The 15,165-nt window shown below is 46.0% G+C and overlaps 1 protein-coding gene across 4 annotated transcripts in view; it reads right to left on the reverse strand.

Moving 5' to 3' along the window:
• Nucleotides 1–14,903, reverse strand: part of Znf618 (zinc finger protein 618) — a 170,620-nt gene extending 155,717 nt beyond the window's left edge. For all 4 annotated transcript variants that reach the window (XM_087904968.1, XM_087904967.1, XM_087904966.1 and 1 more), the window contains exon 1: nt 14,762–14,903. In XM_087904968.1, coding sequence (XP_087761094.1) covers nt 14,762–14,794 — 33 coding nt within the window. In that variant the 5' untranslated portion in view covers nt 14,795–14,903. The remainder of the gene's footprint in view (nt 1–14,761) is intronic.
• Between the last annotated feature and the right edge of the window lie 262 nt (nt 14,904–15,165).

Here is a 15,165-nt window from a genome sequence, read left to right on the forward strand (position 1 = left end):
GCTCTGCAGCTGGAGTCCAGCAAGTGGCAGCATCTGTATCAGGTATCCTGCCTTTCAGATGTTTGTTCTACAGCTTCCTGCCTCCCTCACTACTCAAGCCTCTCTCATCTCAACAGTTGTGTGTCCAAACTCCAGGCTTTCTCTTCTAAAAAGAAACCTTGCTTCTCTAATTGCCTCCTTTCCCTGAACAACCGAGCAGCACATACCTTCTGAGAACATCCAGTCAAGGCTCTCACGGTGCAGCATAAAAACCAAGGCTCAAAGAAGGCAACGACTCCCCCAGACTGGAGACCTAAAACCCAAGGCTATTTCTCTTCCCACTGCCTGGGGCTCCTGGCATCCCTAGGGTGGAATCTCAACTCCACTTCTCACTGTCGGCCACTGTCCCGTGAGGAGCATGAGCAACACTGCCAAGCCTGGCTGGGACCCACCAGCGCTCTTGGCTGGAAGCGTACCTTACATCTGTCTGGGTAGAAATTTGCATTCTGCAACCGGGAGGCCCCAGTTCCAAGTATGTCAAATGTAATTAATTAGAGTAAACCTGCAACTGTTTTCAAACGCCGTATTAGAGGCTTTGTGCACACAGAACACACCCCGCTGGCCCGCCAAGGCTCGTAAGGGTCTGGGGAATAAAAGCCAGGGGATCCTGAGCCTGAACAGAATGGGGAGCACAGCTTCCCCACACCACAGCCAAGGCGAAGGGCAGAGTGGCAAAATCTGCAAGCCCTGAGCTCAAGTCCAGCCCGGCCGACAGCTCTACACACTGTGTGCGCCACTGCACTTTCCCTGGCTGTATAACAAGAGCTCACAGCTCAGACAGGGCCTGGATTCTGCGTCCACCGGAGCTTGAATCCAACGGTCACTGAAGTCACCTGTGCAATCTTGGTACCTCCTTTCATCTCCAACCGCAACAGACTCACATTGAAAACCTAAGTAAATAGGGGCTGGGGCAGGGGGTGGCTGAATGGGTAAAAGTCCTGCTGGACAAGCATGAAGACCCAAGTTCAGATCCCCATCATCCTGGTAAAAGACAGGTACAGGACATGCATCTGAAACCCCAATACTGGGGTTTAGGGATGGTGACAGGCAGACCCCAGGAAGTCTACACACATATCCACATAAACACGCACACATACATACATGTTACTGTGTGTCCCTGAGAAGACACATGGATGACTGTACTAAATGAGATGCCAGATGTTAACTGCTTAGCCAAGTACCGGGCATATAATACACTCAGCCAATGTGCAGTGGCAAAAATACTTCAAGGGAGAAAAAAAAAACCCATTTTGCAAAAGTAAAGTAAGATAAATATGAATGCAGCCCTGCAACCTTTTGACAGAGATCCCAATTAGAAACAAAACCACCACTCAATTTCCAACACTTGGCTTCAACTTCCATGACACTCAGAGCCAGAATCCAGGGTGGAAAGTTAGCTACTGTGCTTCTGGCCCGCGTTCCCTCCGGGACTCAGGACAAGTGAGAGGCCTGGGCTAAAGGGTCTCCCGCCAGCCTGCTCTGCCCACTGAAGCAGCGTGTACTCTCGGTCTCCTAGAAGCCCTGCCTTCCCAACAGTGATGGAACAAACCAGACTCAATGAAAAAACAGCGTCCAGATCCAAGCCCTACGTCTCAAAGCCCAGAGCACCCCAGTATGGCTGGGTCTCCATGCCCACCTGGAACACCCACACAAAGACCTCAGTTCCAGCTCGAAGACTATCTATGCTTTGCCATATCTGGCAGACAGAGAAACTAGAAAATACTGAAGATGGAGGTAGGGAACAGGAATCTTCTAGACTGGTTTCTGTTGTTCTACAGTTTTGACTTTCTTTCAAAATTCCTGATAGACATTTAGAAGCCTTGGTAAGCAGAATGGGACATTCTTTAACTCTTCCCTCTAAATTACCAATTTATTTCTTGCTGTGGGATAATGCTCTTGTACACTGTAAAGATTTGTCTTTCATATTGGTTTAATAAAACGATGACTGGACAGATTCAACGCAATGCCCATCAAAATCCCAGCAAAATTCTTCAAAGACCTCAAAAAAACGGTACTCAACTTCATATGGAAAAACAGAAAAACGCAGGATAGCCAAAACAATTCTGTTCAATAAAAGAACTTCTGAAGGCATCACAATCCCTGACTTCAAACTCTACTACAGAGCTACAGTACAGAAAACAGCCTGATATTGACATAAGAAAAGACAGGAGGACCAATGGAACCAAATAGAAGATCCGGGTTTTAATCCACACATCTTCAAACACCTGATTTTTGACAAAGAAGCAAAAAACATCAAATGGAAAAAAGAAAGCATATTTAACAAGTAGTGCTGGCATAACTGGATATCAACATGTAGAAGAATGAAAATAGAGCCATATCTATCACCATGCACAAAACTCAAGTCCAGATGGATCAAAGACCTCAGTATAAAGCCAGCCTCACTGAACCTTATAGAAGAGAAAGTGGGAAGTACACTTGAACGCATTGGCACAGGGAACCACTTCCTAAATATAACCCCAGCAGCACAGACACTAAGAGAAACAATTAATAAATGGGACCTCCTGAAACTGAAAAACTTCTGTGAAGCAAAGGACATGGTCAACAAGACAAAATGACAGCCTACAGAATGGGAAAAGATCTTCACTAACCTCACATCAGACAGAGGTCTGATTTCCAAAATATACAAAGAACTCAAGAAATTGGACACCAAAAGAACAAATAATCCAATAAAAGAAATGGAGTACAGACCTAAACAGAGAACTCTCAACAGAGGAATCTAAAATGTCTGAAAGACACGTAGAAATGTTCAACATCCTTAGTTATCAGAGAAATGCAAATCAAAACAACTCTGAGATTCCATCTAACAATTGTAAGAATGGCCAAGATCAAAAACACTGATGACAACTTATGCTGGAAAGGTTGTGGGGGAAAGGGAACACTTCTGCATTGCTGGTGGGAGTGCAAGCTGGTACAACCCCTTTGGATGTCAGTGTGGCGATTTCTCAGAAAATTAGGAAACAACCTTCCTCAAGACCCAGTAATACCACTTTTGGGTATATATCCAAAGGATGCTCAATTGTGCCACAAGAACATGTGCTCAACTATGTTCATAGCAGCATTGTCATAGCCAGAACCTGGAAACAACCTAAATGCCCCTCGAATGAAGAATAGATAAGGAAAATGTGGTACATTTACACAATAGAGTACTACACAGCAGAAAATAATAATGACGTCTTGAATTTTGCAGGAAAATGGATGGAACTAGAAAACATAATTTTGAGTGAGGTAACCCAGACACAGAAAGACAATTATCATGTGTAGTCACTCATAGGTGGTTTTTAAACATAAAGCAAAGAAAACCAGCCTACAAACCACAATCCCAGAGAACTTAGTCAACAATGAGGACACTAAGAGAGCCTTATATAGATCTAATCTACATGGGAAGTAGAAAGTAGAAAAAGACAAGATCTCCTGAGTAAATTGTGAGCATGGGGACCTTGGGGGAGGGTTGAAGGGGAGACAGGAAAGGCAGGGAGGGGAGCAGAGAAAAATGTAGAGCTCAATAAATATCAATAAAATAATAATTTAAAAAATGATAATTGGCCAGTACCCAGCTAGAAAGGATAGGCAGGGTGACCAGACTAGAAGAATTCTGGGAAGAGAAAAGGCAGAGGCATAGCTGTCAGCCAGACAGAGAGGAAGCAAGATAAGAATGCCTTACTGAGAAAAGGTGCTGAGTCACATGGTAAGAATTATGGGTTGATTGAAGTTTTAAGAGCTAGTTAGTAATAAGCCTGAGCTAAGAGATCAAACAGTTTGTAATTACTATAAGTCTATGTGTGTTTCTTTGGGGCTGAATCGCTGCAGAACAGGGCGGGACAGAAACTTCTGTCTACAATTTCTTGCTTTCTGTAAGCACAGCGCTCTGCAAAGTTCCCATGGCCTGATCTGTTTCCCACTCAGTTATACCCTATGACCCCACCCACATCATCTTTATCTCCACCAGGACTAGAGTCCTGAGCGCTGTCCAGCTCACTCAGAAAGCTGCTATGTGACAACCCTAGGTAAGACTTGCTCTCACTCTCCCAGGTTTCTCTTCTCAAGCACAGAGGGAGTGGAAATAGGTGACTTGGGTCAACACTAGCCATTAGAAATATAATTAGAGCCACAGGGGTAATTTCAAGAATCCTCGCAGCTACATTACTTTTTATAAAAAAAAAAAAAAAAAAGAAAAAGAAAAAGAAAGATTAAAAAAAAGAAAGAAAACGAAGTGAAGGCAGGAAGGGGGCTCACCCAGTAAAGTGCTTGCTGTACAAGGTCTTGAGTTTACCTCCCAGCTCCCACAGAAGAAGTGAAGTGTGGAGGTATCAACCTGTAATCCCAGCACTGGGAAGATGGACCCAGAAGACCCTCAGGCTCACTGTCTAGCCAGCCTAGCCTAACTGATGTGCTGCATGTCCCAAAGACGGAGCTTCTCTCTGATCTTTACGTGTGTGTGTGTGTGTGTGTGTGTGTGTGTACCTGACACACACTTGCACTGACACAAAAGTACAGATATAAATAAGTAAATTGAAAGGAGAATGGAGAATTAACCTTAAGAGTATATCTTAATTAAACCAATGTAGAAAATTGTCTCAACCTGTCACCAATGTTACTCATTGTAACTGACATCAGTCGGACTTTTTCTCACAAGTCTTTAAAACTCTGATGTGGATCTACTAGCCACATGTCAGTGGAGATTTTTAGAATACACTAGATGGCAGGAGCTCAGACCATCATCGTGAGATGTCCTGGTACAGACTCAGAAAGGAGGCCAGAAACATAGCAAACTCCACCTAACACTAATGGCACCCCAAGGAAGCTTCCCTCCCCGGGGCCTCATTCCAAATCAGTTTCAGTTTTGTTTTCAAACACTTTCACTCTGTTTTCCCAGCATCTATTGGAAGAAACCCCACATACACACACTTAAAGTTTGATAGTTATTTCTCCCAATTGATGAAATTAAAAGAAAAAAATCTCCACTATCCAACTATGTCTTCATTTCTTCTCTCTGGCCATTCCAAGAGTCCTGCTTACATCACGTTGGCTCACAGAACTCTTAGCTCAAAATAAAGCCAAACACAAATTCCTTGCAAAATGTATCCAACAAAAAATCCCCACCCGCCCTCCTCCGGTTTTCTAGAAAAGCACTGGGGCAGATGGGGATTTGTACACCAGGGTTCAGAGCTGAAAGATGTGTGGCCAACTCCTCAGGCAAGAGCTGTCTTGGATAATAGCATCCAGAACATGAAGCCAGAACAGTTTCTGACTTAGGACAGGGTGAGCTGAAAGCCAGGGACTGGCCAAAGGCCACCAGGCCTCCTACCCACAGGGGACCTGCCAGGCTTCCCTCCTCCCTGGCCTTGTCCAGGCCCAGGGCTGGTACCCAAGGATGCCAGCCTAGCTGAACCCCCGTTCAAGTTCCACTCACTTCACAGTGATGCCCCTGTGTGTCCACAGCCCACAGGGAGCCTGGCTTCACCTGACTCCATGGATTCTCATATGAGGCTCCATTCTGCTTTGTCAACCAAAATATTTTTACCATTTTTCTGTCAACTCAATTCCATCCTCACCTCGTTCTCCCTCTCTCCCTCCCTGGTTAAGAGCAGAATGGAGTCATCACCAGCACATTCCTCCACATCCTTGCAGCGCCCAAGCACTTCAGACTTTCAGATGCTAAGAGGCACGCCAAAGCCTGCGCCTTTAATCCCAGCAGACTCGGGAGACAGGCAGGCGGATCTTTGTGAATTTGAGGCCAGCCTGGTCTACAGAGTGAGTTCCAGGACAGGCAGGGCTACACAGTGAAACGCTGTATCAAAAAACTTAAAAAAAAAAATTCAAGAATGTCATCTTAGTTCCTTCCTGTAAAGTATTCTTACCAGCCCATTTCCCAGATGTAGAAATTAAAACACAGAAGGTATAAGGCATCCTCTGTCTCGGGATACAAACAAGCATGTCACAAACCCACACCACATTCCAGATATCCAGGGCCTGCCATTCCCTGTGATCTGTACTATATCAGTGAGGGAGGGACACCCTCTCCAGCCATAACCATGCCCCCCCCAGCAACCTCCCTTTGAAATCTGATCAGTCTCTTGGTCTGGGCTGAGAAGCAGGCCATCCAGCCCAGCTCTGATGACAGCCCCAAGGGTGTCTAATTATAACAAGGAAAGGAGGAGTCAGGATTCTCTGGCTATTTCTCAAGACTAAATTAGCTTTAATTCCCTTTAACACTGGGTATGTGCAGATTTCAGGAAAAGCGCTCGTTGTAGAGTAAAGAAATATGAGATTTTGAATCCTACTTCTGCTTACTTGCAGAGTTTAGGGACAAGTCACTCCACCTTCCTTCCCCAGCCTCCATTCCTCTGTATGTTGGGGGCTGGATAAACACGATTAGATCAGAAAGACAAACTGGCTCATGTCTCATGTTAAACTCAAGTGACTGAGAAGCACACTGAGTCAAGTCAAGGGGACAGAAGGCCATGATTGATTAGTAATGTCTGCCACAGGCACGAAAGGGAAGCAGCAGAATGTATGTTACCTGTTTACCGTGCCTGGATTGGGCAGCAGAAAAGCAGACCGTGGTGATAAAAAGCCTCTTGTCTATTACAAAGGTTTTCCTCACATCTCACAACCATCATCACCATCATCAATACTGTCATTCCCACGTTACAGATAAGGAAAACAACTGGTAAAGAAATAAAGAGCTCTGATGGAGATCCCCAAATGATCGAGTGGTGCCCCTTCAGCTCTGTCTATCCAATCAGTCCTGGGAAACGTCACACTGATGTTCTGCAGCGGGGAGGACAGTTCACCTCTGTAGCTACAGAGAAGGAAACACCATAGGTTGTTTGTACCATTTAGAGAAGGTCATAGCAAAAAGATGGCAACATGCCCAAAGACATAGCAAGAAGAGGGATCTGAGGTTAGAATTCCAGAGACTTCTCTAGGAAAACACTTTCCTCTCCGTACTGATGCCAAGTTCAGCCAAAACAAGGGACAACAGAGGAGTTTGGGTCACAGCATACCCTACCAGGAGCTAGACAACCCATCTGTGAGAAGCATTTGGATGCACCTCCTTAACTCAGACACAGGAAGATGCACATGCTGAGGAGATGGCTCGGTGGGTCAAGCGCTTGGTGCACACAAACGAGGGCCTGAGCTAACATCCCCAGGACTCACATAAAACTCCACACATTGCTGTATATGCCTGTAATGCCACTTGCTTCTCAAGAAACAAGGTGGAAAAGCAACATGGGCCTGCATATGCATGTGCGCACACATTCACACACATGAAATACGGAAGAGGAAGAGAACTTGAAGACACATGGTCAACCTTAAACTGAGACTCCCATCCCCTTGCTGAGCTGGGGCACAAACTGTCAAAATGATAAAGTTTCATATAAAACAGAAAGAAATTAAGCAAGCAAACAATAATCTCAGTTTTCCCTCATTAATTTTAGTTGAAGTTTGGCATCTGCAACACAGAACTGAACCCAAGATGAGGCTGGCTGGGTATCAAATCACACAGCCAGTTGGAGTTTGAGGGCCCTTGTGTCCAATGTTCGGCAAACAGCCCCCTGGCAAGTAGCTGGGACTCTCTTCTCAGGCAAACACATATACAGCTGACGAATCACTTCCAGGAGCTGCTGGCTGTTCCCACTCACAATTTCCGCATCTCCACGGAAGAGGGTGATTCCTGCTGGCTTCCAACCCCATCTAAAGAAATACTGAATCCTGGGACTGGGTTGGTAAGGTGATTGCTAAGTACGCATGAAGACCTGAGTTCAACCCCCAGAACACAAGTTATTTTCAAAAAAATATATGCCTGTAAACCCCAAAAAGATCCTTGGAGTTTACAGGCCAGCCAAATTAGAAGAATGGAAGAGTTCCACGTTTAGTGAGAGACCCTATCTTCAAAAAAGTAAATAAATACAATAAAGAACAACTAAGAATAACCGATGTCAACCTGACTCCACACACACAGAGAAATACAGGACTGGGGGGAGCTGCCCGGTGGGTAAAACGCTCATTGTGCAAGCAGAGATCCCAAGTTCAATCAGAAATCCATGTCAGAGCTAGGAACAGCCGTTTACACCCGTAGCCTCTGAGGGAGAGGGTGTTAGAGGCAGGAGAGTCCTGGGGTCTGGGCGAACTGTGAGCTGCAGGTTCAAGGAGAAACCCTAACTCAAAAAAGAAGGCAGAGAGTTCTGGGAAAAGAGACCTGAAGTGGACCTCTGGCCTCTACGTACACACTTACAAGTCAGCACATCTGTACACATACAAACACACACACATACACACACACACACACACACACACACACACACAAATGGGGGAGAAAGAGCAGTAATGTGGTCAAAAGTATTTTTAAAATCTCCAAGGCATGTACAGTCAAAGGAAGCTCACTCCCTACCCAGCTGAGGATTCCGTTTGACTGGGGATTCAGAGCTGATCATAGGAGAACACTGTCCATGGCTCCCTAAGAAGACACCAGTTTGGACCAAATAGCCAAAACCAAATTGGTCATCCACTCCTCACTGGACTCAATTCCAGCTGAGCTACTTCCAAAAGCCAAATTAAGTCATCAAATATTTACTGAGCCTCTGCTCCGTGCCAGACCCCAAGATGAACAAGCCATGATCTCTAGCCTTAAGGAAGTCTCCAGCTGGCAGGGAAAGCAGATGTGTAAATGGCCACCTCGGGCTTGAGCCCACAGAGCTGAGGGAGCACAAGGAGGGACGTAACTCCAGCTGCTGAAGGGGAACCTTTCCGAGGGTCTCAGCTGCCCTGACACTGGCTGTCCTCTAAGGAGCCCACACGGGCTGGAGTTCTCAGTCAGCTGCCCCATCTCATCAGGAAGTCCCCTTCAAGGTCAGGGTAACTATCCACCCCCTTCTCCACACGCAGAAGCTGTAGCCCCCAAACCAAAAGTGACTCCCACGGTGACACAAAGCTCACCGTACACCGGGAGGTTGGATTTCAGACTCTGGTCCTAGCTAGAAACTTTCTGAACATCTGAGGCAGCACCTGACCTGAAGTAACCTCCTGATGGCCTCACGTTTTCACTTAAGAAATGAATTTCCTTGACACCCCCTTAGCTCCTCCCTCTCCTCACATTCCACCCCTTCATATCTCTTTCAGATAACATTTTATTTAAACCCCAACTCCAATGACTGTCCTCTTCACACGGGGCCCAGCTTCACCACACACACACAGGCACACGGGCAGACACACCTGCACACGTGCCCGCCACATACTACTACATTCCCAGCCACTGTCATTCTCAACCGGGAGCACAGAGGTGTGGGCCACTCTGACACAGGCGAGCTGCTTGGATTGATGGACTTGCCGCAAGAAGCTGAAATACTCAAATGGGACTCAGGGAGGAAGTCCCACCAACGAAGCCACAGGAGTTGAAGGATATTGCTAGCCTTCTGAGGCTAACCTGAACAACAACCAGACAGAATGTGGGTCTGGCTGGCCCTGCACTGTCTACCATGGTCACTGGCCACACATCAGCACCTAACGCAGGAAGCAAGGCTGCCAGTCAGAACTGGGAGTCAGTACTGAAGGGGGTGCTCCCAGACGTCCAATACTCATGTTCCCTCCCGCAATGAGTGCTGCCACATTAATTACTTTGTATATTGATGGTGGGTCAAAATGGTGGTGCTGTTCAAATTCAGGGTTAAAAACACATTTTACTAAATCAATGTCACCTGTTTCTTTGTAGTCTTTAATAGATTACTAAAGAATGCAAAATTACATATGTGGTTCCAACTTGTGGTTTGAATTCTATTTCTGTTAGACCACACTACTCTGACTTTAAACTACATGCATGTTTAAAGAACGAGATGATGAGGGCAGCAATTCAGGAAATCGTTCACACACACACACACACACACACACACACACCCCAAAAACAAAAACCACAAACTTCCAGAGTGATTAAAGTATAAATATAGCCCAACAGGGGTTACTCCAAAAAGACGTCTCTGGAAAACTTACAAGAAGTAGGAAATGAAAGCAACCATGACAGCCACTAAGCCAGCAGACAGAGCTCCGCACTACCCCCCATCACTTCTCCAGCATGAGGACACAGCCCCTGCCCAAATGTCCCTCCAAGGCCAGCAAGCTGGGATCGTGCCTCCTGATGTACACAGCCAGAAACCCACAGGTGGCTGAAAAGCCATTCAAACAGGGAAGAAAGCAGGTGGCCCAGGACAGTTACCCTACAAAGTTCTCCTGCAGTCAATCAAGCGGTACAGGAGAAAACATAGTACACACAAGGAAGCTGAAGATACTCCCAGCCCATCAAGGGAGTCTACCTAGTTCAACACCTTCGGATGGGATCTTCCTAGGACCAGCGGCAGAAATGTACTTCCCATCACATACAGACATCCTAACGTGTAAGTACGTTTCATGAGACGCTGCCTGTACGTGGCATGAAGTACCTCTATGTTCTGTCCCAGTGTTCTCCTCTTTCTTCCCTTCTCTAATGTGGGCTGCTTGACTCTACAACTCACCCACAAACAGTGATTTTAAGTCTAACTGAGATCTAGTCATTCAGAGGTATGTATCCCATTTGGCCACCCCACCTCTGTCTCTAGAATATGGGAGTCCAGATGTGGCCTCAGCAGCTTTCTCTACACTATGATGAAGCAGTTACAGCTAACTCCTTAAGAGTCAGAATCAGGGGCTGGGCAATGGTGGCACACACCTTTAATCCAAGCACTCGGGATGCAGAGGCAGGTGGATCTCTGTGAGTTCAAGGCCAGCCTGGTCTACAAGAGCTAGTTCCAGGACAGGCTCCAAAGCAAGGCACCCCATTATCTAACTAGTCTGATGTGCTCGCCTCACAAACCCAGCTCTACAGGAAGGAGTGATTTGCCCAAGGCCACTATCAAGGCCTTGGGAGAGCTAGCCCTGAGTAACCTACTTCTCAGAACCACAATGGAGACACAAACTGTCATGGAAGTCTACAAAGTGAAAGTACTGAGAATTCCCTGCGCCCATGAAAAGCCAGCCTGTCTATACCCAGTCAAATGGGACGAGAAAGTTTTCATTACCCCCGAAGAAGAAGGATTCTGAGGTCTGTGGAGACAGCAGACCAGGGCTGAGGCGAAGGAGGGAAGAAACTGTGTCTGACCTTGGAACAGTTCACAACCGTTCCCAAATGGCACAAGCCACAGGCCGCGTGTCTTCTAGACTCAGCTGACCAGCCATCTTTGTCGCTCTGGAAAAGCAAGCCTTGTGCAGAGCTCAAAGGATAAGGAAGCCGTTCTTCCTAGCTTAGTCCAAGTCAAACTATAAATCTAGTCCTTGAAATTTCAAACCTTATTAGAAAAAAAAAATCTCCTTAGGCAGAAAAACAAAACATTAAGTAGTAAGACTCTCTACTGTGAGAGGAAGTATAAATTATCTTTCACCAAAATAACCTAGGCCGTCATCAAATCACCACCCCACAAGTCCAATTTGCCAAATCTTTTGGCCAATATTATATGAGCATGATAAACAGTCGTGAACTAATAAAAATACCTCCTACATCCATTTCTGGCCATGCATCTGAGAGAGTAGAAGCAGAGAGATGAGGCCCAGGTCAGCTCACACCTCAGTGACACCAAGAGAAACAAAAGAAAGCTAACCCCGCCCCCAAGAGGACCAGCATGCCCCTCTCTTTTTCTGTTTCCTTCACAGCGAACATGATGAGAATGACCAGTTCTGTATGGGGAGGTCTACAGAGCAAATGCTTTGCAGTTCTGGTCATAAACCATAACTATAGGCCACAAAACAAAACGCTCATCAGAGAACTGCAGGGGTCTGAGTGGCTTGGCCCAGTGCAGGCTGCACAAAGGGATGAGTGGAAAGACTTTCACTCCTTTGCACTAGAGATAACCTGTTATCTTCAGCCCGGGCTTTTTCTCCGATGCTCTTAGCATCCAACTGTCCCGACTTCAGTCTCCCTCCAGCCCTGCTAAACTTGAGCCCAGGACCTCACGAGGCTTCCAGAACTCCTGAGATTATATATTCCTTGACCGTAAAGACATTGTCCTAAATAATTCAATGGAAAAAATATTATTTTAACTATGCTACTTAACAGGGGTGAAAAAAAAACTCATTCCAAATATATCAGAATGTGACCAGTCAGCCTTGAAGGATTTTGTGACAAAAATAAAAAATAAATTAAAATTAAAATAATTAGAATGCAATGGCGGTGATGGGACCGTCAAAACTCTGCCGCTGTTAAATTCATTTATTTCTGTCACAGAATTGGGAGCCCTTCAGAAGCCCAATCACCACAAGACAAGGTTGACAAGGCATGGCCTAGGGCTGCCAGGTCACCAAGACCACCCCAGGTAACCCACCCCAGCTCCCACTTCAAATCCTACAAGATCCCCCCAATTGTTACTAACATACGCCTTTTGGACTGAAAATTTTGAACTTCTATTTTTTTTTCTCAAAAAAAAAAAATCTCAGCACATCCGATCAGACTCTAATTTAATTTATCACAAATTCCCCTCCGTCTCAGAGCAGAGATCTTATTTTTCAATCCAGTCAATATTTGTCATTTGAATTTTTTTTTCTTTTTTGTTTCACCTCCATTGATTCATCTTGAGGCCCAAACCTCCACATAAACTCCTGTTTGTAAAATGACTTCAAATTCCAAAGGCAAGCATCTCTGGTTTGGCTTTTGTGTCTATTCTCATTAGTTTTTCTTTCAAAGAAAATAATAAATTTTGCTGCTAGAAATAGCTGAGTTGTTGTTTTAGCCTATTTCTTCAGTAAAGTGTTTTTCCCAGGGAAGATGGATACAAATCAGAATTTTCATCTCTTTGCCATTCTCTTTCATCTGTTTTTCTTGCTGGGTCAGTAAAATTTGTGGGGTTTTTTTTGTTGTTGTTGTTACCCCCAACACACACACACACACACACACACACACACACACACACACACACACATACACTCCAAATGATCAAGGCTAATGAATTTTTTCTCCTTTGAAGGTAATAAAAAATATGAAAAATACAAAATATTAATAAACTATCCAAATCCACATCACAAAGAAACCTAAAGCCAATACAAATTTTAAAATAATAATAATATTCTAGTTGGAAAAATGAACAAGATTAAGAAGGAGAAATTCTCTTTAACAAGGATTTGTTTAATCCTCATATTCATCAATTGAGTCACTTGCATGTCATAAAAAACGGGCTTCTGTGAATTCACTGTTAGTTTTTCATAATAATGTTAATTATGCATATCTTATTTTAATGGCGGCCTCTCCTACAAATCTGTGGGCTACTCAGTTTGTACAATATATGAATTGACATTTTTCCCCACTGAATATTGCTCAAGAAAAGGTCCCTGACATTTTCTAGATAAAAAACAAAACAAGAAATGCTTAGACCTTGTAGCAAACAAAATCAGGAAACAGCCGTAATTATTCCATCAAAGCAAAACACACACACACACACACACACACACACACACACACACACACACACACACTAACAAAAACCAGAAAAAAGGCAGGCAGGATTTCACTCTAACTTTTCCAGTTTCTGTTTTTCTTAGACTCTTAGGAGTTAAAAGCAGTAAAATGTAAATGAAAAAAAGATCAAGCTACAATTCTTGGGTGTGTCCAAAGCCAACATTTTAGGATCATTTTCTCTTCCAAATGCTTCTTTCTTGGAAATGGGAAAACTTTGAAGACTGACAAAAGGTAAAATCAGTCATTTTTGTCCACCGAACAAAACAAGCCACAAATACAATGAAACACAATTTCTAATTGCTTCAAAAAGCCAATTCTTCCTGCTTTTCCCAAACTGAACTATCTCCCTCCTTTCCCCATTCCAGGTAGTTTTTTTTTTTCCTCCTCAAACTAAAATGACTTGAGTACCTAAACTGTCTTTGCTTTTAGGGAGTATTTCTGCTTTCTCCACTTCAAGAATTGAATTCATTCAAATTTCAGCTTAATTTTCATTTACATATTATCTGGATTTGGCTTCAGAAATAAAAATTGTCTCCATGCTCCTTCAAGGATCAAAGTGAAAATTTTCATTCCAAAAAAGATAGAAAAAAAGAATCTTTTTCCCCCTCCACCGCCTTGTAGAGGAAACTTTGAAAAAAATAAGAAATAAAAAATATTTCTTTTCAATTTTAATTTCTTTTTTTTATTATTTACAAAATAGTATCCTCTAGGTGGCGTCGTTTTAATGGGAAAAAAACTACCGTTTGAAGAAAAATTAGAAAAAAAAATTGAGAGAAGGAAATATGGCCTTTAAAAAAAAAAAAAAAAAAAGATTGTTGCAAAGATGGGGGCCTGGAAGGAAAGCTCTCCCATGGTGAAGAGGGGAGTCGCCAGGGACCCTGAGAGCAGAGCGGGTCAGGGGGAAATTGCAAATTTCGGGGGAGGGGGAGAGCTGGAAGAAGGTTGCATTTTCGCAAAATCTGAATTGTCCAAACTGCAATGGCTGCTCCGTGCTCTCGCCGCTTTGTTTCTGGGCTTCGGTCCGAGCAGGGGGCCGCGGGGGGCGCCCGGTGCTGGGTCCCCCGTCAGCCCCGGCCGCCGCCCCCGCGCCGCCCGCGCCCCGCAGCGCCCCAGGGGGGCCGCTCCCGCACCCCGGCCGCCCGGCCCCGCTCCCGAGCCCCCAGCCGGCGCCCGCGCTCGACAAACCGCGGGGCTGCGGCGGCCCCCGCCCCGGCCCCGGTCCCGCGTTACCTGCGGAGCCGCCGCGCCGCCCGGCTGGCTCATCGGTCCGTGCGGGAGGAGGCGGCCCCGGCGCGTCCTGCTCCTCCCGGGCCGGGCTGCGCCGCGCGCACAATGCCGCTGCCACCACTGCCGCCGCCGCCTCCGCCGCCGCCGCTCCCTCCTCCGCCCGCCCCGCGCGGGCCGGGGGGCGGGGGCCGGGGGCGCCGGGGGGGACCGCCGCGGGGACCGCAGATCGCCCCGCCGGCCCGCGCCCGCCGCGCCGCGCAGCGCCCCGCACCGCCCCCGCCGGCCTCCGAGCAGCCGCCGGCCCCCAGCCTCTCCTCGGCCTCCGCCGCCGGCCTCCGCGCCGCCCCGTGCCTCACACAAAGCCGCCGGGCCCCCGCGCCGCCGCTGGCCCCCCAAACTTTCCCGCG

This window comes from Myodes glareolus, chromosome 3, assembly GCF_982192425.1.
Source record: "Myodes glareolus chromosome 3, mMyoGla1.1, whole genome shotgun sequence".
Classification (NCBI taxonomy): Eukaryota; Metazoa; Chordata; class Mammalia; order Rodentia; family Cricetidae; genus Myodes; species Myodes glareolus.